Here is a 25,130-nt window from a genome sequence, read left to right on the forward strand (position 1 = left end):
GGCGCTACAGTCAAAATTCTGGCGCTAACTTCTGTTTACTGACGCTAAGTCCTACATGCCTCAGCAGCTTTCTGTGCTCGATAAAATTTTCCAGTTTCGCGCAGTGTTATTTCGGTCCTAATTGTGAAAGATATTCCTCAAATTTCCTACGTGTAAAATCCTATGTTTTAACTCATTACGGATGGTATTTCCAATGAGATCTTTTTTATGCATATGACAATAATGTTAATCAAAATTACGCACATGAAATACTTAGAACGTTTCGAGTCTCATCCACTCATTCTAAATCATTGCCAAAATAAATTTCAGGAATTAAAATAGAAATCCTCCCTAGTGGAGTCGCCAAAAACTGTAGGGAATATTTCAAGCGTTAATCCCTAGCTTGAACCCCACTGTGATCATACACTAAAGTACGGTGGCGTCCAAAGGTAAAGAAGATAGAGCAAAAGAGTCGCCAACAAGTTTTAGGAACTTGTAAACCGTTCATAGGATGAAGGTTACACCCCTTAACGATCAAGGAGATCGTCAACTCCAATAGGTTTTGAACCATGACTGGTAGTTCGGGGATGAAGGTACAAATCTAACCTAAAAGAGATTGAAACTGCCCTAATAATAGGCCTCTACTTTATTCTGATCGTATTCATGTGCGCTTTCTAACTAACATGCAATCAATAGGATTAACCCTAAACCTGCTTATCTATGTTGGTTGAATATTAATGCACAAATAAATCTATTATTGGCGATCACTTGAATTATAATTATATTAACTCTAAAAAAGATTATTAATTATCTTATTAAGCGTGATTACAAATACCAATTCCCTTTAAACATGCATAAAGGCGTGATCAAGCAATAATAATAAATATAATCAAGCAACATAATAATAATAAAGAAAATAATAGTCAAAATTATAATCATCATAATAATTTTAAAAATAATCATAATCATATCAACGCTAAAGCATAATAATAGCAAGATCTTAGGCATGATACTAACAAGATTAATAACAAACCCTAGCATGTCACTAAACAATAAAAATCAAATATTTAACCCTAACATGATACTAACGATCATGAATATTAGGAAGAACATAGGAAGCATCATACTTTTAATCATACTTAGTATTAAAGTTACCTTAGACATGATACTAGGAATTTATTGTTGTCACCCTAAACATCAAATTAAGGAAAACATCCTAACATGATACTAGGAATCAAAATAACAATCTAAGCATGATTTCTACATAATAACATCAATAAAAACCATTAAAGTACTTACTTCGATGCCTCGTACCTCTTTCTAATAACAAAATACATACGTTAGTAACTTCAAGGAAAATAATAAAACAAACAATTAAATTAAATAATTGAAAGAGAGATTTGGGACCAAATCCTCAGAAATATTAAAACCTTTCACGTCTAGGCGAAGGCAACTTCGAATATGGCTAGGTGTATCTAAGTCTTGCGAATGCGGAATTTTGTATTTGAGAAAAGCTAGTTTAGAAAAGAGAGAGAGAAAGAGAGAATAATCAAGATTTTTTTCATGAGAGTTGGTGAAAACTGATGAATGAAAACGGAATTTTAGGAAGCTATTTATAGAGAAAATTAGCCAAAAAGATAAAAAAATCAAACAGAGTTCTGACGCGTAAAACCAGATTAGCGCCAGACGCTAACATTAGCGCCAGGCGCTAACGCTAACGCCAGGCGCCAAGCTTAGCGTCAGGCGCTAATGCTAGCGTTTGGCGCTAACTTAATTATTGACGCGTTTTCTAAAATCAGATAGAAATTGCCGTACTTGAGGATAAAATCGTATTTTTCTCAAAAACATTCTTTTGTTCTGACTAAAACTCTAAAAAGTCAACAAAAGTCAATTTATCAATGCTAATTGAATTAGGAATTGAAAAAACCTTCTAGAAGAATCTAAAAGACTAAAACCATTCCTAATTGCATTAGGAATGATAAATCTACATTAGGCCCTCCTCTAGATCATTGGGCCGCATATGAGGCTCAAACCGGGCCCAATTCAGTAATCTGGCCATAACTTCCTCAATATTCATCAGAATTGGGCTTATAATATATCGTTGGAAAGGTCTTTTCAGGCCCTATCTAACTACACTATTATTGGACCCATATCATGGACCAACCAAACTGGATTGGCTGTTTTCTTAAAATAGGTTTTCAAAAACAGAGAGAAGAGAAAAGAAATTAAAACTATCCGCAACACTAAACTTTCCACACTTTCACTTCATTCGATTATGATTCGACGTGAAAGGTACTCATCACCGGGTTTGGTTTTGGGGTGACACAAATGGGTGTCTACATCCACCAAGACCCCTTGCGAACTGATGCCCTGGAACTTGTAGTCAATAGATAGCTTGCTCAAGCTTTCTTTAATGAGCTCCATTTGTTGTTGCTTCACAGGGTCATTGATTTGAAGGGTTAAAGTCTTCAACACCTCGGTTACATTATTCAATTGATTCCTAAGTTCGTTGACTTCTTCTTGAGTTTTCATTATCGTTTTAGCTTTCCTCTTTTGGCGAATCGGTTTGTCAAAAACTAAGACTTGAACAAAGGTGTTGTCCTTGATTAATCGTCCTTCTCTCCTTGACCAAGTACTGTGGAAAGGGAAATTAGGGATATTCACTGTTAATTATTTGACTCAAACTCTATTCATTATGCATAGAAAAATGATGTAGATGGAGAGATATGAAAAATTAGGAATAGAATATACCCCCAACTCAAATGACGGAAAAAACCGACTCATGCATCAACCTAAGACATGGTCATGGTGTATATACAGAAAGTGTGTGCTAAGACTAGTGAGTGTATGTGACATGTTAAGACTTGTGTCATGACCATGTGGCTAGACTATGTGACTAGACTATGTGACTAGACTCAAGCAAACACTAAGTTAAGACTTCATGAATATGCATTAAACTGGACAGGCTGTGGTATTTTCGTCATAACTTTCGATCTATGACTCTAATTGGGATGAAACCAACGCCATCTTAAAGATAAAACTCAGGGCTACAGATCCATAGGTTGTAAGACTCGTAACTCTTCCTAGAACTTTGCCTATGACCAAAACAAGTTGACGCTTGTGCAGTATACGGGAATAAAAATCCGGGTTGACTTAAAGGAACTATGACTCGATTTTAAGGTATATTTATTAGCTCAAATTAATTAATTAATTAAGCAAAGTTCTTTATTCATTTATTAGTTTATTAAGATTATTTACAAACACAAGCTGAACCAAACGGTAAGTTTAGTCACATAACAAGTATGCACAAGTAGTCAAGTAGTCACAACATGATGCAATGAGTTTGCAACCTAACCATGGCTCTAGTTCTCTAAAGTTCGGGATATGGGTTAGTCAAAGAGGTTCCATGATTAATTGTCTGGATGCACCGCGCGGAAGCCTTACCTTTTGAACGGTTGGCGCGAGTAGATGGGACACCGCGATTTAAAAACTCACTTCCATGGTTTGGTGAATTCAACATTCTCGGATGTACCCTTTGTTGCACAGAGCGTTCAATTAGGTAGATAAAGCATGCATTCCCATAGGTTTATGTCCATATGTAGAACACATATGGGTTTAAAAAAGTGAGAAAAACTCAATCAAGAAGTAGGATCGAGCAAACAGTGCTAAAAACTGGTCAAAATTAGAACGCATATTTCTGGCCTGGTATTGGAAGAACTTGGCGCCAGCGAACATAGGCCGGCGCCGCGATTTGGCTCTGGCAATTGGCGGCAGAGTCAAATCATCGGCGCTAGACTCTGTTTTCTAACGCTAGTTCCTACATGCCTCAGCAGCTTTCTGTGCTCGATAAAATTTTCCAGTTTCGCGCAGCATTATTTCGATCCTACTTGTGAAAGATATTCCTCAAATTTCCTACGTGTAAAAATCCTATGTTTTTAACTCATTACTGATGGTCTTTCCAATGACATCTTTTTTCTGCATATGACAATAATGTTAATCAAAATTACGCACATGAAATGCTTAGAACGTTTCGAGTCTCATCCACTCATTCTAAATCATTGCCGAAATAAATTTCAGGAATTAAAATAGAAATCCTCCGCAGTGGAGTCGCCTAAAAAATTTTGGGAATATTTCAAGAATTATCCCTAGCTTGAACCCTACTGTGATCATACACTAAAGTACGGTGGCGTCCAAAGGGAAAGAAGATACAGCAAAAGAGTCGCCAACAAGTTTTAGGAACTTGTAAACCGTTCACGAGGTGAAGGTTACACCCCTTAACGATCCAGGAGATCGTCAAATCCAATAGGTTTGGAACCATGACTGGTAGTTCGGGGATGAAGGTACAAATCCAACCTAAAAGAGATTGAACCTATCCTAATAATAGGCCTCTACTTTTTTTCTGATCGTATTCATGTGCGCTTTCTGACTAACATGCAATCAATAGGTTTACCCTAAACCTGTTTAATCTATGTTGGTTGAATATTAAATGCACAAACAAAACTATTATTGGCAATCACTTGAATTATAATGATATTAACCCTAAACAAGATTATTAATTATCTTATTAAGCGTGATTACAAGTACAAATTTCTTTTAAACATGCATAAAAGGTGTGATCAAGCAATAACAATAAAATTAATATAATCAAGCAACATAATAAATCACCAAAATAATAATCATAATCCAAATCATAATCATAATTATCATGTTAAAGCATAATATTAATAGCAAGATCCTAGGCATGATACTAACAAGATTAATAACAAACCTTAGCATGTCACTAAACAATAAAGATCAAATATATAGCCCTAACATGATACTAACATGAAATTAGGAAAGAATATAGGAAGCATCGCATGAATCATAATAAGCATATTTGATATTATAACCTTTTTCCCTAAACATAATACTAGGAATTAGGGCTATACACAGTTTGGTCTGGACCGTAACCAAACCAGACCAAACCGCATTTTAGCGGTTTGGTTTCGATTTTTTGGGATATACGGTTTGCGGTTTGGTTTGGTTTTTCAAAAATTATAAACCAAACCAAACCGTAAACTAGTAAACCGCATTTTAATATTTATATAATTTTTAAATAAATTAAAATAGTTATTATATATTATGAAAAAATAAAAAACAAAAAAAAATAATAAATCATTAGAAGACTATAAGGTCGGTATACTACTATACTCTATACTCAATCTCAAATATCAATACTTAAAATTCAATAGGTCATATAACTATAATGTAGTATGAATTATTTTTTTGGACAAATGTATTATGTTTTTTTCCATTGTTAATTTGTTATGTATTATTTTTATTATGGGTTATTGTGTTAGCACTGAGCACTTGATTAGTTGGTTGTTATTTTTATTAAAAATTTGTAGTATAATTCAATCCCTTTGGGCTAATTATTTGAACTTTATTATAATTTTATTAATATTTGACAATTTTTAAGAAAAAATGTCGTCTCCTCATAAACCGCAAACCAAACCGCACCAAACCGCATTATTACGGTTTGGTTTGGTTTGGTTTCAATACTAATATGGTTTGGTTTGGTTTGGAAAATTGACCAAACCGTATTTTGCGGTTTAGTTTGGTTTAGACTCAAACCGCACCAAACCAGACCATGTTCACCCCTACTAGGAATCATTGTTGTCATTTAAAACATCAAATTAATAAAAACATCCTAACATGATACTAGGAATCAAAATAACAACCTAGACATGATTTCTATATCATAATATCAATAAATCAATCAAAAGTACTTACTTGGATGCCTCGTATCTCTTTCTAATAACAAAATACACACGTTAGTAACTTCAAGGAAAATAATCAACAAACAATCAAATTAAATAATTGAAATAGAGATTTGGGACAAAACCCTTAGAAATTAAAACCTTTCATGTCTAGGGCGAAGGCAACTTCGAACTTGGCTAGGTGTTTCTTGATCTTGTGAATGCGGAATTTTGTATGCAAAAGCTAGTTTAGAAAAAGAGAGAGAGAATAAGCTTTAGCTTAGAGAGAGAAGAGAATTAGAGAGTTTTTGGTAGTTGTTGATGATTGAAAACAGAGGTTTTAGGAGGCTATTTATAGAGAAAATCAGCCGGATGGATAAAAAAACGAATTAGAGTTTCGAAGAGAATAAAACGCATTAGCGCCAGACGCTAAGGTTAGCGCTAGACGCTAATCCTTTCGTCAGACGCTAGACAACAGTTACACACGTTTTCTTAATTTTGATAAAATTTAGCCGTATAGAAGGGCAAAATCGTATTTTCCTTTAAAACACTTCTTTTATTCTGATTAAAACTCTAAAAAGTCAACTAAAGTCAATTTATCAATGCTAATTAAATTAGGAATGAAAAGAACCTTCTAGAAAAATCTAAAAGACTATAATCAATTCTAATGGCATTAGGAATGATAAATCAATATAAGGCCCTCCTCTAGATCATTGGACCACATATAAATATCAAACCGGGCCCAGTTTAGTATTTTGGTCATAACATCCTCATTATTCATCGGAATTGGGTTTATAATATATCGTTGGAAAGGTCTTTTAAAGTCCTATCCAACTACACTATTATTGGACCCTTATCATGAACCAATTTAAACTGGAATGCACGTTTTTCAAAAATAAGGTAAGAAAAGAAATATTTTCAAAAACAGAAAGAAAAGATATTTTAATAAAAACATCCTCATCACTAGACTTTTCACACTTTCGCTTTGTTCGATATGAAAGGAATGGTGTCCTTCGAACAAGTGTATTATTCTGATAGCGGGTTCAGAATTATTAGAAAGCTATTATATTCAGTAAGTTCAAGTGATCAGAATGCCTGGGTGGAGGCCGCTTCCGATCAGTAATATTAATATAATTAATATTACAGCTTAATCTTGACTGAACCCTTCGGGTCACACCCAAGAAAAATATACGAACCGACTCGACAAATAAATTCGGAAGAAATTAATTCGTCGCCCGAGTGTTAAATATTTAGACGTCGGTAATTCGAGCTTGAAGCGTCGAAACCGATCGTCGGAAGTCGAGTTAAAAATAATAAAAAGACGAGACGCGCAAAATAATAATAAATCGACCATATTCCCCAAATACCCCTAGCATCGGAATGCCCCGAGCATCCGAATGCTAGGGGCAAAAATGTCCAAGCATAGGTGGCTAGCAAGCGCACCAAGCCGAGCCTAGCATGGCTGGCTAGGTGCGTGCTAGCGCACCGTGCTAGCAGCCACGCACAGCAGCAGCTAGTAGCCGCGTGCACGTGGTGCGTACAGCAGCTAGCTGCCGCAAGCTAGGCGTGCTAGCAGCGCACGCACTAGCAGCCACGCACAACAGCAAGCCCGCACCAAGTGCGTGGCTTGCGCGCACAGCAGTAGCCCGCATCTTGGTGCGGGGCTGGGCTCGTGGCTGGGCCATAGGGCCGATCACTATGGGGAAGCTTGAGGAATATGGGAGCAAGTGGGTAAGGACATGTGGCACAAGGAGAGTATTGAGTGGGGAGCAAGTATGGTCCCCTACTCTCCATGTGGTCCTCACCAACCCATTTCACATGGTAATGCCACTTGTAGATTTATTATTAGTTTGCAATTTTAATTTAATTTAGCTTTAAATTAATTTGTGGAATTTCATGATCCCACATTGATGGGATAGAAATTCCCACTCATACTTTCCTTTATAAATATCAACCTTGGGATTTGGAGTAAAGTGCTTGAGTGGGAGTTAGAAAGAGCATTCCATATTTTGGGAAAAACTCTTAAACTCCATTAACACTTGGGTTTTGGTCGGACCTCGCTAACTCCAAGGTAGCGGACCTAAAAAGTCGTGTTCGTCCTTTGTGGGTGGATACCGTTGGAGGCACGGCATTTGCGGTGCTCAAGGCTTTCAAGTAAGAGCACGTTTTGAGAGGGCGAAGCTCGCTTCAAGGGTATGATTCGTTCTTCCTTTTCTTGTGTTTATTTATTTATGCTTTATGGTTTTATTAATTACGAGTGGTTCCTAGGGTCGGGGTTGCTTCCGCGGTGAGTCGGACTCACCAAACCCCAACAGCGGTATCAGAGCCCCGCTCGTTTATTTTTATAATCATTTTTTCAAGGTTTATTTTGGCTTATTTTTCTGGTTTAAGTTGCTAATTAGATTAGTAGCTCGGTTTTATTTATTTTAATCCCGTTTTTAATGTCGAATTTGGCCTAGAACCCAGATTTTCGCCCAAAAATAGTGAATTTTGGGTGGAAAAGGTGTTCGGGAAAGATTTTTTCCCAAAGGGACTGTGATTTTAGCCAAATTCTGACCAAAAATGCCTTTTTCGAGGGATTTTTCGTTTTTGACGAAAAGTTTTAAGTCTTTTCTAACCTTAAAATTAATGGCATAACTTGTTGATTATGTGGTTGATTATTTGCATTATTTTCTGCATTTTTAAGTCCCCTTAAAGCACACTTACTTGGTAGTATTTGATGCTTAAAGGTTGATTTATTTTCACATAATTGTAAACTAATTGCTTTTTAGTGTGAAAATTTTTGTTTCGAGGCTTTCTAAGTGTTAAAGATTCAATCTTTATTTGTGATAAGTGATTTAAACTTTAAAAATCACTAAATTCCATGTTATTTTGTGTTAAACTTTGTTGTTTTAATCATTTTGAGTTGATTGGAAACATAAAGTTTCAATTTTTGTGATAGAAATTTGGTTATCTTCATGTTGGAAGATATAATTTTCAAGGATTCACAAAATTTAGATGTTGAAATTTTCATTTGAACATTAAAGTTCATATTTTTCCAACTTCCCCTTACTTTGTCAAATTCTCAAGTTTAATTTAAATTGATTAAATTAAAAGTGAGAAATTGCCTCAACTTTGTTATTGCACCAAGCTAAACCAATTTAATTAAGAATGGTTCTTGAAATTATTTTGGTTATTTGCACTTTGAAATTTTATTAAGTTAGACTTGTTTAAAATTTTATTTTTTTGCTCATTGAGTTAATTCTAAAATTAATTTAGAATTAATTAATTATGTCTCGCGAAATGGGATCAAATCCCGAGGCCATGGCACGCAAAACGAGGCAAAGAACCACCCTTGGCTAGCCGGGCTGCATAGCAGCCCACATGTGGCTGCCAAGGTGGCTGCCCCGCCTTGCGTGCGGCCACACGCGCGGCAGCAGCACACGGCCGCAGCACCCACGCACCAGCAACCATGGTTGTACGTGCGGCAGTGGCAGCAGCCCATGGCTGCTTGTCGCAGGCCGTGTGTGCGGAGTTTTTTGTGTGTGCATATGCTTGGTGCGGTGAGGTGAATAGCCGTAGTATGCTTGGTTTGCATGAGCCGCGATTATTCGAGTTTCCTTGGCAAAACGCTTAAAGCGAAAGCCACTTGAAATGCGGTTGGCTTAATATTGCTTATTTTGCCGTTTTATTTATTTTAATTAATTTTGTTTATTTTAATTAAAATTTTGGGAGGCTAGGCCTCGGTTTTGAGCGGCATTGGCAAAATTTTATTTTGACAAGTTTGGGTGCTACCGACTTAATTAATTGGATGAATTAAGGGAAATGCGGAATTTAGTGGGAGCTTCAATTATTAATGACGTCAATTACATAATCGGTTAAACAACTTTGACTAGTTTTAATTAGGCGTGTTAATCGGATTAACCACCTAGATTAGTTACTGTTTAAATGCATTTTACTTGTTTAGTATTGTTAATTGCATGGGTCATTCACAAATAGTGAATGGATGAATGGAATATATATTCTCTCTCACAGGTTTTATGAAATGGCAACTAGTGGGACCCGATTAGGATAGAAAATACGGACTACGTGTCGTTATGTATTTTTGTAAATCTAAATACGGTCTACGCACCGTTAAGTATTTTTGTACCTTAATATTTAGATTATTCCTAGTCATAGACACTAGTATTTGCATAGTTTGGTTAAGTCTTGAAGACGGCGTATCTTGGAAGACAAAGCCTTGAATTGCAAATGAAGACCTTTTGAAGATTTGAAGAATTCAAGGGGTCATGCTAGTTGCCAATATGCATCTATAATTTCGCTTTATATTTTATGCTTATATACATGTGAATTATTCATTAGATGCATGTTTAGGTTTTCTTTATGTTGCGATGATTAGTTAAGTTCACTTAAATCAACCAACATAGAAATCATAGGTCCCTAATAATATTGAGTCAAACTTGCCTTTCCAAAACAACATTTACCAACCGAACGAGGGTGATGGTAGGCTACGCCAAAGCGAGGTGCCATCACTTCTCCAAGGCTCATAAGGCACACCGGGTGTGCACGTTGGTTTTGGTTTAACTCATCGGTAAGAGTGAGGAGTCCTCACATACCGTGGCAAAAGAAATACATCGTCAAAGATGCATTAGATGCGACGATTGTCTAACCAAGAGTGGCTTAGAGCCATTAGCAAGGCAATGCTTACCCTAGAAGATTGAGTGTTAAGACAAGCCAAAGCATGCTTAACCACTCTTTGTTTCTTCGGATCTTGGAATCGCCTTATTTTCACAAAATAGGGACAATTTTACGTGTAAATAAGACGTTAAATAAGTATTGAAAATTTGCATGAATAAAATTCAATCTTATTTAAGTAATTTTGAATGGTTTTTCATTAAAATTCTTTCAATTGTAGAATCATGTCTTCAACCTCAAACAACCAGTTTTCATTACGCTCAATTCTCGACAAGGAGAAGTTGAGCGGTACAAATTTCCTTGATTGGCAAAGGAATTTGCGCATCGTTCTTATGCAAGAACAGAAAGAGTATGTCCTTGATGAGGAAATGCCCAAGGCTCCCAATGAGGAGGTAACTCAAGCAGCCCTTAACCGATGGCAAGTAGCCGATCGGGATGTCAAGTGCGTAATGCTAGCCACTATGTCTCCTGAACTTCAGAAAACCTTCTTCGAGAAGGAATATGAGATCATTTCTGAGTTACATAATATGTTTCAAGAACAGGCTCGAACTGAAAGGTTTGAAACCCACAGGCAGATCCTTGAGACTAAGCTCAAGAAAGGAGAGCCAGTCAGCCCACATGTGCTCAAAATGATCGGATTATTTGAGAACATGGGAAGGCTTGATGCGGGGTATTCAACTGAAATCGCTATTGACATCATTCTCCATTACCTTCACAAAGGCTATGACCAGTTCAAGATGAACTACAACATTCATAGCATGGAGAAAACCCTCACCGAGCTTCATGGGATGTTGAAGCAAGCTGAGCAGACGCTCAAGGATGAGGGAAGGCATGATATGCTAATGATTAAGAAGGGCAAGCCATTCAAAAGGGCGGGCAAAAAGAAGAAGGGCTTCAAGGGGAAAGGAAAGAAGAACTTTCCGCCTAAGCCGAAAGCTACCAAAGACAACAAGGAGAAAAAGGTAGCATCTTCTAAGTCTGATTCCGAATGCTTCTATTGTAAGAAGAAGGGACATTGGAAGAGAGACTGCCTCAAATTCAAGGAAGATAAGAAGAACGGAATCATTGCTTCTACATCAGGTATTTACGTTATAGACTTTAACTTCACTAGCTCGGCTTCATGGGTATTAGATACCGGATGTGGCTCACACCTTTGTTCCGATTCACAGGCACTAAGGAACACTAGGAGGCTAGCGAAGGGAGAGATCGAGCTCTGGGTAGGAAATGGAGCAAGGATTGGTGCTATATCCGTAGGATCTCTTAGTTTGTCTTTGCCCACGGGGCTAGTTTTGGAACTTGACAATGTTTATTGTGTTCCCAACATTACCAAAAACATCATTTCAATTTCGGCGTTGGACGCCAAAGGTTTTGAATTTCGAGTTAAGGACCAATCATGTTCATTTTATCTCGATAATGTTTTATATGGTACGGCACATTCAGAAAATGGTCTTTATGTGTTATCTCTAGACAAAGAAATTTATAACGTTAATAATCCTGCAAAGAAAGCTAAGACTACACCGTCTAGTCAAACTTACTTGTGGCATTGTCGTCTTGGCCACATTAACATCAAATGCATAAAGAAACTTCTTCAAGAAGGTATTCTTGACTCATTTTATTTAGAATCCTTTGAGAATTGCGAAGGATGTTTATTAGGCAAGATGATAAAGCAACCATTCTCCAAGTTGGGAGAAAGGGCCGGTTACTTGTTGGGACTAATACACACCGATGTATGTGGGCCAATGAGTATACCCGCAAGGAGTGGTTATCGGTATTTCATAACCTTCACGGACGACTATAGTAGATATGGTTATGTCTATCTAATGTCGCACAAATCTGAATCGTTTGATAAATTCAAGGAATTTCAGAACGAAGTTGAAAACCAACTCGGCAAGAAAATCAAAGCGCTTCGATCGGATCGATGTGGCGAATATTTGAGCCAAGAATTCGATGACCATCTGAAAGAACATGGAATACTTTCAGAGTTGACACCTCCGGGAACTCCTCAATGGAATGGAGTATCTGAAAGGACGAATTGAACCCTGTTAGACATGGTCCGATCGACTATGGGTCTTAGTGAACTTCCAATCTCTTTCTAGGGACATGCACTTTTAACTGCGGCACTTACACTGAATCGTGCTCCATCAAAGGCAGTGGAAAAGACTCCATATGAATTATGGACAAATAAACCTCCAAGGTTATCTTTTCTCAAGATTTAGGGATGCGAAGCATATGTCAAGAAACTCATTTCTGATAAACTTCATCCGAAATCTGACAAGGTTTACTTTGTGGGTTATCCAAAAGAAACCAAAGGGTATTACTTCTACAACAAATCCGAGAACAAAGTGTTTGTTGCTCGTTATGGTGTCTTTTTGGAGAAGGAGCATCTCTCCAAAATGACAAGTGGGAGGAAAATCGAACTCGACGAAGTTCGAGAGGACGAGCAACAAGGACAAGTTGACAATCAAAGTGCTCACGAAGCATCTGTTGACATTGGTCAAATTCAAAATATGCAAAGTCAAACCGACAATGCAAATGCTCAGTCCATTACCCTACGTAGGTCAACTCGGCCAAGATCTCAACCTAATAGATATCTCGGTGTTGTATTAACCGAAGATCAGGACATCCTAGTAGTGGATGGAGATGAGCCGGCAACCTACAAGCAAGCTATGACGAGCCCCGACTCTACAAAATGGCAAGAGGCCATGAAATCCGAAATGGACTCCATGTTTGAAAATCAAGTATGGGACTTGGTTGATTTACCCGTAGGTTACACACCTATCGGATGTAAATGGATTTTCAAGATGAAAACCGACAAAGATGGAAATGTATTCATTTACAAAGCAAGGCTGGTAGCAAAAGGTTATAGGCAAATTCACGGCGTTGATTATGATGAAACCTTTTCTCCAGTAGCTATGCTTAAGTCCGTTCGAATTCTTCTAGCGATTGCTGCATATTACAATTATGAAATATGGCAGATGGACGTCAAAACCGCCTTCCTCAATGGAATTTTGGAAGAAACTGTGTACATGACACAACCTGAAGGTTTTGTCGACAAGAACAATCCTAAGAAGGTATGCAAGCTTAAGAAGTCCATTTATGGATTAAAACAAGCAATCAGAAGTTGGAATCTGCGATTTGATGAAGCCATCAGTAAGTTTGGTTTTATCAAGAATGCAGATGAGTCTTGTGTTTACAAGAAGGTCAGTGGGAGTGACATCGCCTTCCTAGTCTTATATGTCGATGACATTTTGCTCATTGGAAATAGCATTCCGTTGTTAGAGTTTGTAAAGGCTTGGCTCGGGAAATGTTTTTCAATGAAAGACTTGGGAGAGGCTCAGTACATACTAGGCATCAAGATCTATAAGGATAGATCAAAGAGGATGATAGGATTGAGTCAAAGTACTTACATCGATAAGGTACTAGCTCGATTCCAAATGGAAGGAGCCAAGAGAGAGCACCTACCCATGTCACATGGCATAACCTTAAGCAAGAAGCAGTGTCCAAAGACACCTGATGAGCGAGAAAGGATGAGTCGTATTCCATATGCTTCGCTTATTGGATCGATCATGTATGCCATGATATGTACTAGGCCGGATGTATCGTATGCCATGAGTGCTACGAGCTGATACCAATCAGACCCAGGAGAGGCGCATTGGACTGCGGCCAAGAATATTCTGAAGTACCTGAAAAGGAACAAGGATAAATTCATGGTCTATGATGGTAAAGATGAATTGGTTGTTGAGGGATATGCCGACATAAGCTTCCAGACAGACAGAGACGACTCCAAGTCACAATCCGGATACATAGTCTGTCTCAATAGAGGAGCGTTTAGTTGGAAGAGTGCAAAGCAAAGCACAACCGCTGATTCTACAACTGAAGCCGAGTACTTGGCAGCGTCTGAGGCAGCCAAGGAGGCAGTTTGGATTCGCAAGTTCATTGATGAACTTGGTGTTGTACCCTCCATCAAGGGTCCAATAGACCTCCATTGTGACAACAATATAGCTATTGCTCAGGCTAGAGAGCCACGAGAACATCAGAAGGTCAAACATGTCAAAAGGCGATTTCACATGATTCGAGAATGAAAGACAGAGGGTGAAATCAGAATTTGCAAAGTGGGAACGGATGACAATGTAGCCGATCAACTTACTAAACCCTTGTCTCAAGTGAAGCACAACATACACATTGAGGCAATTGGAATCAAGCATGTCGCAAACTGGCTTTGATTTCCATATTATAGTGTTTTAATTAAATTTTGGACAATGTTAATGTAAAGCACTATGATGAACCATTCAGTTTTTGGAGTAATTAATATTTTTCATGCAATTTAATTCACCCCGTCTCTATTTAATTGTGGTTTAGAATTAAATAATGAGTCCATTCGATTTTAATAAATATTCAAAATAGGGTATCAAGTCAATGGCTTGGATAAAGAAACACCTATTAAGTGAACATTGAATATTTTAATCGAAAATTATCCCTAATCAAGGTCATATTTTTTGTGGACGATTAATGACCATTAGAGATTAGTGTGTAGTATGATTTATAGCACCGTTTCTTGTGCTATGAGGATATAAATCATTTGCACAGGTATTGGTTTAGAACCGTACTGGATCGACCTATGAGAATACTTTAAGAGATTTAAAAATCGTCATAAGTATTTTTCTCATTATTACTATCGGAACTCTTTTCCTTGACCATGAGTAGTGGGAGGTCTCTTGTTTGAGTACTAGTCCGCTTTGGTATCCGCCAAACGTCTTCCGTAACTGGGGATTATAACGACAGATATCGGGCGGCTAGGTCCTCTTAGTAAGAAAAGCTACATTACAAGACAGGAAATGTCCCCCTACTAACAATAGGGAACATGTCTTGTTGTTTACAAGGCCTCTCGAAGAGCGAGACTGTGAAAATGCATGGTCGTGCTCAGATGGATTTTAGAAATCCTCTGCTTATTGACAGTCAAACTCGGATTTCGAGAAACACTTCTGGACGTAACAAAGATAACAAGTAATCTTACTCTGTAGGTCATGAAGACACATGAAGAGACATAGGAAAGGGGTTATACACTAAATGCACACTTGTCCGGAAGGACAAGTGGGAGATTGAAAGGAATGGTGTCATTCGAACAAGTGTATTATTCTGATAGCGGGTTCAGAATTATTAGAAAGCTAATATATTCAGTAAGGTCAAGTGATCGGAATGCCTGGGTGGAGGCCGCTTCCGATCAGTAATATTAATTATACAGCTTAATCTTGACTGAGCCCTTCGGGTCACACCCAAGCAAAATATACAAACCAACTCGAAGAATTAATTCGGAAGAAATTAATTCGTCGCCCGAGTGTTAAATATTAAGACGTCGGTAATTCGAGCTTGGAGTGTCGAAACCGATCGTCGGAAGTCGAGTCAAAAATAATAAAAAGACGAGACACGCAAAATAATAATAAATCGACCATATTCCCAAAATACCCCTAGCATCGGAATGCCCCGAGCATCCGAATGCTAGGGGCAAAAATGTTCAAGCATAGGTGGCTAGCAAGCGCACCAAGTCGAGCCTAGCTTGGCTGGCTAGGTGCGTGCTAGCGCACCGTGCTAGCAGCCACGCACAGCAGCAGCTAGTAGCCGCGTGCACGTGGTGCGTACAGCAGCTAGCTGCCGCAAGCTAGGCGTGCTAGCAGTGCACGCACTAGCAGCCACGCACAACAGCAAGCCCGCACCAAGTGCGTGGTTTGCGCGCACAGCAGCAGCCCGCATCTTGGTGCGGGGCTGGGCTCGGGCTGGGCTTGTGGCTGGGCCATAGGGCCGGTCACTATGGGGAAGCTTGAGGAATATGGGAGCAAGTGGGTAAGGACATGTGGCACAAGGAGAGTATTGAGTGGGGAGCAAGTATGGTCCCATACTCTCCATGTGATCCTCACCAACCCATTTCACATGGTAATGCCACTTGTAGATTTATTATTAGTTTGCAATTTTAATTTAATTTAGCTTTAAATTAATTTGTGGAATTTCATGATCCCACATTGATGGGATAGAAATTCCCACTCATACTTTCCTTTATAAATACCAACCTTGGGATTTGGAGTAAAGTGCTTGAGTGGGAGTTAGAAAGAGCATTCTATATTTTGGGAAAATCTCTTAAACTCCATTAACACTTGGGTTTTGGTCGGACCTTGCTAACTCCAAGGTAGCGGACCTAAAAAGTTGTGTTCGTCCTTTGTGGGTGGATACCGTTGGAGGCACGGCATTTGCGGTGCTCAAGGCTTTCAAGTAAGAGCCCGTTTTGAGAGGGCGAAGCTCGCTTCAAGGGTATGATTCGTTCTTCCTTTTCTTGTGTTTATTTATTTATGCTTTATGGTTTTATTAATTACGAGTGGTTCTTTGGGTCGGGGTTGCTTCCGCGGTGAGTCGGACTCACCAAACCCCAACACGATAATCAAATGACATGAAAGGTATTCATCACTGGGTTTGGTTTTGGGGAGACACATTTGGGTTTCTACAGTATAAAACAAAAATTTCATGCTATACATTAACTATATTCAAGAAGAATAAATAAACAAAGTATTAGATAGCAAAGATGGTATGACTTCATTTTCTAATGAACTCGAGTTCAATTCTTGACATAAACATTTTTTAAGTTGATATGTTCCAATTCTCCTTAGTGACGTGGCACGTTCTTAGTATAAGAGAGGTGTGCCATGTGGCGTGTATCCTTGATTAGGAATGCCTTTTAATATATAGTATAGATAAGCCAAGGTTCACAAAATGAATTTCTAAGGTCGTAAGCTTGGGTGTCCAAAGGTACAATATTATTATTTTATTGTTGATGTAATCATATTGTTGATTTATTACTAGTTTGATTATTAATTTTATTTTAGCTTTAAAATAAAATGGGAAAATCAAATTGTCCCACGGTGATGGGAGAGCTTTTCACACTCTTACTCTTCCTTATAAATACCTCACTTGGGGTATTGGGAAGAGCACTTGAGTAAGTGTTGAAAAAGGCATCACCATTGTGATAACCTTTGAACACATTTATTACTCAGGTTTTGGTCGGGCCTTGCTAACTCCAAGGCATTAGACCAGTGTCGGTGGTCGAGTTGTGAGTGGACTTCCGTTGGATGTTATCGTACTTTCGAGACTTGCTTTCAAAGTAAGAGCCCTTTGAGGTCGGGCAAAGCATGCGTCAAAGGTATAATTACTCTCCTAATATTGTCTTAAGTTAATTATGCTTTGTGGTTCTATTTATTGCGAGTGCGGTCTTGGCTCGCGCTTTCTTCCGCGTAGAGTCGGACTCACCAAAACCCAACACGCAAGTGTTTGAGATGCGCTGCTTTAGGCAGCACAATTGATTATCTTACGCGCAGTATTATGGTAAGGTTTGATTTTATATTTTTATGAAATTATTAATCTTCCGCAGACGCATCAATAGAAGTTGCGCTAGGTGATGCGCGCCACTAAATAAGTTACGCATGCCAGACCAGCGCGACTCATTGAGATGCGCCTGGATTTCTCTGCGGCAGCATTGATTTTTAACCTAGGCGCCTCAAAATCCGTCATAATTAGGTTTTGACCGCGAGCTTAAGCCTAATTATGATCGGACTTAGTTAATTGGACCTTATTTCATTTTTTTGGGTTAGGCTCGCTAGTCATTTTTATGTTCTTATGATTCAATCAGTTATCCATAAGTATTCTTTACATTGATCCAACATGAAGATGATTTTATTCGTCATAGCACTTCCTGTCGGGACAGGAGGCCAAAACTAGATGTCTACAACAATGCATTTCGTAGTCCATAAACACTTGAACTTTGATCTAGCATGAAGAACGAGATTTTGTAACATTATCGCACTTCCTGTCGGGATAGGAGGCCAAAGTAGGTGTCTACATTATTATTTTCCTTGAAGTTACTAACACGTTAAATGTTTTATAGTTGCAAGAAAACGCAATCAAAGTAAGGATTCATCTTCCCTTAATTATGTTGGGGTTTGGTGATTCCGACTCACCGCGGAAACAACCCCGACCCAAAGAACCACTCGCAATTAATAAAACCATAAAGCATAACAAATAAACATAAAAGGATAAAATCGGAATTTACCTTTGAAGCGTGCTTCGTCCTCAAAGTCGGGCTCTTACTTGAAAGCTTAAGCTCCGAAAATACGCGAGCCTCCTACGGAATTCCACCCGCAAAAACTACTAGCGACTTTTAGGTCCGTTACCTCGAGGTTAGCGAGGTCCGACCAGAACCCGAGTATTATATGAGTTTAAGAGTTTTTTGCTAATGCAATGCTCTATTGAACTCCTACTCAAGCAATGAATTCTCATGCCATGCTTTGGCTATTTATAAGGAAGGATAGCTTGTGAATTCCACTCATCTTTCAATGTGGGACTTTTCACAAACAGATCCCACATGGAAAGATTGATGAATTCAATCCTTAGTTAAATAAATCAAGGAACAAGTAACAAGTGTCACATGCTTAGGTGAGGACCACTTTCCCACTTGGTCCCCAAGGCATTTCACATGCAATGTGAACTAACCATATCATGTGTCACCCAACCTTGAGCCCCAAGTTGGGTTCGGTTGGGCCATTTTATTTTGGCCCGTTTCCATGACCCATCGACCCAAGTCCACGGCCCTTGCCACATGTGTTGTCACCGTGGCGCGCTGCCTACGTGGCACGCTGCCACTAGGCGGCTGCCACGTGTACTGCCACATGGAGTTTTGCCATGTGTGCTGCCACGTGGCAGCTCCTATTAGGCGCGCTTTCCTAGCCTTTCGCGTGCATAGGATTTTACTTATTACTTGAAGCATTTTCCCGTCTCGCCAAATACTAAATTTTGGCTCGACATTTGAGATTCTCCGACGCTCGGTTTCGACGCTTCAAGATTGAATTTTCGACGTCTAAATATTTAATACTCGGGCGACTAATTAATTTCTTCCGAATTAATTCGTCGAGTCGGTTCGTTTACTGCTAAGGGTGTGACCCGAAGGGTTCAGTCAAGATTAAGATGTAATATTAATTATGCATTAATATTACTGATCGGAAGCGGCCTCCACCTAGGCATTCCGATCACTTGACCTTACTGAGTATATTAACTTTCTAATAATTCTGAACCCACTAACGGAATAGTATACTTGTTCAAAGGACACCATTCCTTTCAATCTCCCACTTAACCTTCCGGACAAGTGCGCATTTAGTGTACAGCCTTTTTCCTATGTCGCTTAATGTCTCTTCATGAACTATAAGGTAAGATTATTTTGTCATCCTTATTACGTCCAGAAGTGTTTCTCGATTTCGAGTCCGATTGTCAATAAGCAGATGATTTCTAAAATCCATCCGAGCACGGTCATGCATTTTCACAGTCTCGCCCTACGAGAGTCCTTGTATACAACAAAGACATCTTCCTTATTTTAGTAGGGGGATATTCCCAGTCTTGTAATGTAGCTTCTCTTACTGAGAGGACCTAGCCGCCCGAGTGTTGCCGTTATAATCTCCTATTACGGCAGACGTTTGACAACATCAAAGCGGACTAGTACTCAAACAAGAGAACTCACAATACTCATGGTCGAGGAAATAGGTTCCGACAGCCATAATGAGAAGTATACTTATGACGATTTTTAATCTCTTAAAGTATTCTCATAGGTCGATCCAGTATGGTTCTAAACCAATACCTGTGCAAATGATTTATGAAATTCATGTCCTCGTAACACAAGAAACAGTGTTGTAAATCAGACTACACACTAATCTCAAGTGGTCATTAATCATCCATCGTTTAAATGACCTCGATTAGGGATAATTTCTTATTATAATATTCAACGTTCACTTAATAGGTGTTTCCTTACCAAGACTGGTCTTGATACCCTATTTTGAATATTCCAAGAATCGAATGGACTCATTCACTAGTAGAAAAAGGCTCATTTGCGTCGCTCATTTATAGTGTATTTGCGTCGCTTCTACGAGCGACGCAACTGCTCGCGACGCAAATAAGAGTCATTTGCGTCACTCCTTTATAAACAAGTGACGCAAATAAGAGTTATTTGTGTCGCTCCTTTATAAAGGAGTGACGCAAATAGCTGTTCTGAGCAACTTCTTGTTTGTTATTTGCGTCACTTGTTTATATAGGAGTGACGCAAATGACTGTCTAGACAACACAAAATTGCTTTATTTGCGTCACTTGTTTGTTTAATGAGTGACGCAAATGATGTGAATTTTTTTTAAAAAAAAATAATAATTGCTTGTATATGTTTGTAGTACCTGTTTTCCTTGCTAGTGGTATAAAGTTATATGCTCACGCCAATAATTGAAATTAAAATGCAATATTAATGAATGCAAATGTAAATTTCGGCAGAGTCTCCTTTGTATTTTGGCCTACCCATAAAATTGGGAATGACGGCATTATATTAACATCCTGTCCAATAAAATTTACATCTCAATATCATAGACATTATACCCATCATCCCAACACCAATTAACCAAAATCATTCATGTCAAGCCTATAATCCAAAACAAGAGTCCGACATGCGCTAAGTGTAAATCTAAAGTTCATCCTCGGTGGCGGAAAATGTTCTTTCATTACTCATGCTCTTCCGTAGTCTAGCTTGTGGTGTATCTGTGCTCCCTAGTCCCAATCCAACAGACAGAAAAAAATCTGCAGCAGGTTTACAATATGAACATTGTCAAGTTAATATATGTAGCCTGTGAAGCAAAATGTAAAAGGAATAATATGAACATTGTCAAGTTAATATATGTAGCCTGTGAAGCAAAATGTAAAAGGAATCATACTCTGCTTGCTATTATATTATTATCTTGCCAAAAATGATGTGAATTTTAGTACAAATATGAAATATTGGTTTTGAAGTATATTTATTTATTTATTGTTATTTAATATGTACTTCGTACAAGATATAGTTATTTTGATTTGATCAAAAACAAGAAATGACCAAGCTAAAATCAGGGTACTCATCGGCTCATAAATTCTTTTAAAACCTTCCTTTCTCCTTTCGTTGTGATCCTCTTGCACTTCCTTATTAAACCATTAATTCAAATTACCTACTTTTGCCTCATATATCTAGATTTCAATTAACACCACTCCTCGATAGGAAATCACAATCAAACCCCCCTCCTCCCTCTCTTCTAATGACCTCACATCAATAAAAAATCTTTTGGTATTTGGTTAAATTGCTATGTGATGTACCTGGACTCCTGGAGAAAATGTAAGTGGCCAAGACTCTGGATAACTAACCACTATAGGTTTAATGACAACTAGACACTTTTGTTTAAAAAGAAACTTTTGTTTAAAAACTGATGATGCCCTACTCAAATTCTGCTACATAGCTGAAATGCAAGTTGAAATGCCTTCATGTACCAAGGAAAAAAAGAAAAACAGAGAAGAGAAAAAATCCCTAAAAGGACACAAGCTACTAGGCTACAATGCAACTAAATCATTAAGCAAAAGTTAAGGGCACTGCACAATTATATACTGATTCAAGTAGAAGAAAAACAACAAGGTAATCAACCTGCAGAAGAAGGAGAAAACAATGCACATAGAAAACCGCATTTGTCGAGTAAATCTTTGCATGTATCAATCTCAAAAGCAGTCCTTAGGATATGCTAAGTAACCTTGCCAATGCCTCCAATCTGTCCGTAAAGTATATAAAGCAAACAAGTGATGAACAAATGTTCATCAACACTACAAAATTAAATAGGTTTTACAATTTACATTTATTGCCTTTCATAACACACTAAATTAAAGAAAAGATACCAAAAAAGTAAAAAATAAATAAATTGGGGGGCTCATAACAATTACCTTTCTTATTGGGAGGGAAGATATGAAAGTCATGACAACAATTCGATCATTTGGCAAAATAAATTGTCCATTTGGCTTATTTATATTTGAGCAAACCTAAAAATCATACAATAAACACAAATCCCGAGAATTTATGTCAATATCACAATACAAAACAGGCATACATCAAAGAACAGGGCATCCAAATCTGCTATTTTTAAAGTTGGTAGGAATGCTATGCGTGACTGCATCCTTAGACACATCAATGACAATTGAATAGTGATTGAGGGAGTATCAGGTGAAATAAAAGGGCATAGTTTAAATATTTAAAAGCTCTCATATTCATATTTGATGAATCCTTAAAGAGTTACATTTTTCATCTGAAGACAGATTTATCCTACTGCTAACGATGATCTACGTTGTGGAACAATATAAATGAAAACCCTTACCCATACAAGCTTTTTAGTCTGTCCAAAATGTGATAAAGCAAATTACTACTTAAAAGCCCCTCAACACTTCTAATATACACAAAAAAAAATACAATATTTTACTCTATAAAGGGACAAATACTGTTACCTTGAAACTTCTCATGCAAATGCTAAGTTCATTGCATATTTATACTAATCATCGATGATATCTTGTTAGTAATCCTTCTCGATGACACCATCAATCCTTCTTTTATGCACAAACATAGGGATTTTGTCAGATGCATGGACTTAAGAATGCATTACAGAAATCATGATATGGAGATTATATTCAACAAAATACATGCAGTGAAATGGAAATAAATAAAACTATAAAAGCACCTTAGCCAGTAATTGATTAGGACCCACACCAGCACTACAAGTCAAACCAGTTTCTCAAAAATACCTCTTCTAATCTCTTCAACAACCTTGTTGAAAAAGTACATGAAAAGATGAAATGAAGACATGAAGTAATTCATAAACTTAGTGATGCACAAAGGTAAAGGATAAACAAAAGCAGAAGAATATTAAAAATATAGGACAGTTATTAATCATCAAGCATACTCACTTCATCACTTCTAACGTCTCTTTCTCTGCAGACCTCAGTTATATCAAGGTATGCTTCATCTAAACTGGCGGAAATGAAGTTAAGGTCGTATCTCTGAAATATTGAAAATTGATCATGCAGAATTGGATTAGCAAGCCATAGACAAAAAAATAAAAATAAACAAATTTACTTGGTATCAATTGCAAAAAAAACATCCTTATTAGCTCCCACCTTTTCTAGTTAAAGTACTATAGTAAGTATACTTTTCAAAATCTACAGGAACAAAGATTAGCTCTGGACACAATTTATGTGCACTAAAACCTGGCATTGCAGCAATCTGTACATTTGTATAAACACTGGGATAATAAATCAACAAAAACAATAGCATAACTTATGACCAAAATAGCAAGAACCAACCTTCTGATAGTGAGCTATATCAGTATTTGAGAGCTTCACAAGCTTTTCACGCATGTTGTCAGTCCTTTGCCTCATAAGAGCCTCCTTGCGTTCCTCATTTTCAAAATACTTTGACACTTTGCTCATTTAATATACAATTCTCTGAACTTTTTCCTTATCAACTCCATCCATACCTAAAAATTAAATATAACTTGATCAAGAAATGGCAAAATTGGGGTTTCTTAGGGTTTTTTTTTGTTGTTTTGAGGGGCGGAATTAATCAAGTAATTCACTCAAAAATTCAATTATAAAGGCAGTAATTCACTCAACGAATACCTGGTGTTTTAATTCGATTTTTTCCTCGAAATTTCTCGAATTAATGCTCGAATTTGCTCAATTTTTTTGCTCGAATTTGCTCGTATTTTCCCATAATCGAATTTGCTCGAATTCCTGGGGTTTCTTAGGGTTTTTTTGGTTGTTTTGCTCGAAAATGGGGGTTTATAAATTTGAATTTTTTCCGATTATGGGTGTTGTCAACATTACGGTTTGATTGTTGAATTTGTGGGGGTTTTTTTGGTCGAATTTATGGGGGTTTTTGGGTTGAATTTCTGGGGTTTTTGGGTCGATTTTCTGGGGGTTTTTGGTCAAAATTCCTTGAATTTCAAGTTGATTTTTGCTCGAATTTCTTAGGGTGTATGGGTCGGATTTCTGGGGTTTTTTGCTAGAATTTCTGAGGTTTTTTTGCTCAAAATTCTGGGTGTTTAGATGTAGGAAATCGCTGTTCTTCGAAGATAGGAGTAGTGTTTTTTTTTTGTGTTAGTAGAAGGGAGGCAGCTAGCAAGTGAAATCCGAAAAAAAACCTAAATGCAAAAGAGTGATTTGCGTCACTCAACTAATAAAATGTGACGCAAATAACTCAAAGTTTAATGCTGCACATTACTTATTTGCGTCGCTTATTAATTGAAGGAGTGACGCATTTGACTTCTATCACTTATTTGCGTCACTTGTCACTAAATAAGCGACGCAAATAACATAATTATATGCGTCGTTTCACTAATTAAGAGCGACGCAAATAACAAAAAGCTAAAATGTATCTGACTTTTGCATCGCTTCTTGGTTAATGTGCGACGCAAATAACTTTTAAGGATGCTTTAAAAAACATTTGCTCCGTTCTTTTGTATGAGTGACGCAAATAAGGCGACACAAATGTACGTTTTTCTACTAGTGATTATTTAATTCTAGAACACAATTAAATAGCAAACGGATTGATAAAATTGCATGAAATTTTAAATTACTCCAAAACCTGAATGGTTCATCTTATGATAAATGGTTTTTCCGAATGTTTTAAGAGTATCACTCTTTATAAAACATCTATAGAAATCACACCCATATCTAATATGCTTGATTTCTTTCATGCAATTGTGAATGTTGTCGTTCACTTATTGCATAGGTTTAGTTATAACTACTTTGCTAATCTTAGCATCTTCATTACTGATCACTTTCATAATAAGATGATAAAATTTGAGAGTGTCATGGATTATATGTGATTTAGGA

General features: G+C 37.6%; 1 protein-coding gene across 2 annotated transcripts; it reads right to left on the bottom strand.

Annotated features, from left to right (window-relative positions):
• Positions 1-20,649: 20,649 nt before the first annotated feature.
• LOC145559624 (DNA polymerase kappa-like) lies at positions 20,650-24,448 on the bottom strand. Of its 2 annotated transcripts, XM_081621018.1 has the most exons (8): positions 23,913-24,448; positions 23,598-23,770; positions 23,202-23,294; positions 22,976-23,061; positions 22,746-22,844; positions 22,191-22,286; positions 21,901-22,021; positions 20,650-21,032 (listed from the first exon to the last, which is right to left on the bottom strand). In XM_081621018.1, exons 2-4 carry the CDS (start codon positions 23,721-23,723, stop codon positions 23,017-23,019), a joined length of 264 nt encoding a protein of 87 aa, XP_081477144.1. In that variant the 5' UTR covers positions 23,724-23,770; positions 23,913-24,448; the 3' UTR covers positions 20,650-21,032; positions 21,901-22,021; positions 22,191-22,286; positions 22,746-22,844; positions 22,976-23,016. The 2 variants fall into 2 exon arrangements, with proteins under 2 accessions (XP_081477144.1, XP_081477145.1); XM_081621019.1 differs by lacking the exon at positions 21,901-22,021.
• Between the last annotated feature and the right edge of the window lie 682 nt (positions 24,449-25,130).

The sequence above is a fragment of the Chenopodium album genome, chromosome 9 (assembly GCF_948465745.1).
Source record: "Chenopodium album chromosome 9, dcCheAlbu1.1, whole genome shotgun sequence".
In the NCBI taxonomy this organism is placed as follows: Eukaryota; Viridiplantae; Streptophyta; class Magnoliopsida; order Caryophyllales; family Amaranthaceae; genus Chenopodium; species Chenopodium album.

What these genes read in the sequence shown, in the direction of transcription:
- LOC145559624 (XM_081621019.1), bottom strand. Translation starts at nt 23,723, where the DNA reads ATGAGCAAAGTGTCAAAGTATTTTGAAAATGAGGAACGCAAGGAGGCT. An exon ending in ATATAGCTCACTATCAGAAG is followed by an intron (nt 23,295 to 23,597) that starts GTTGGTTCTTGC and finishes TCAATATTTCAG; the next exon opens with AGATACGACCTTAACTTCAT. An exon ending in GAGACGTTAGAAGTGATGAA is followed by an intron (nt 23,062 to 23,201) that starts GTGAGTATGCTT and finishes TTTTTCAACAAG; the next exon opens with GTTGTTGAAGAGATTAGAAG.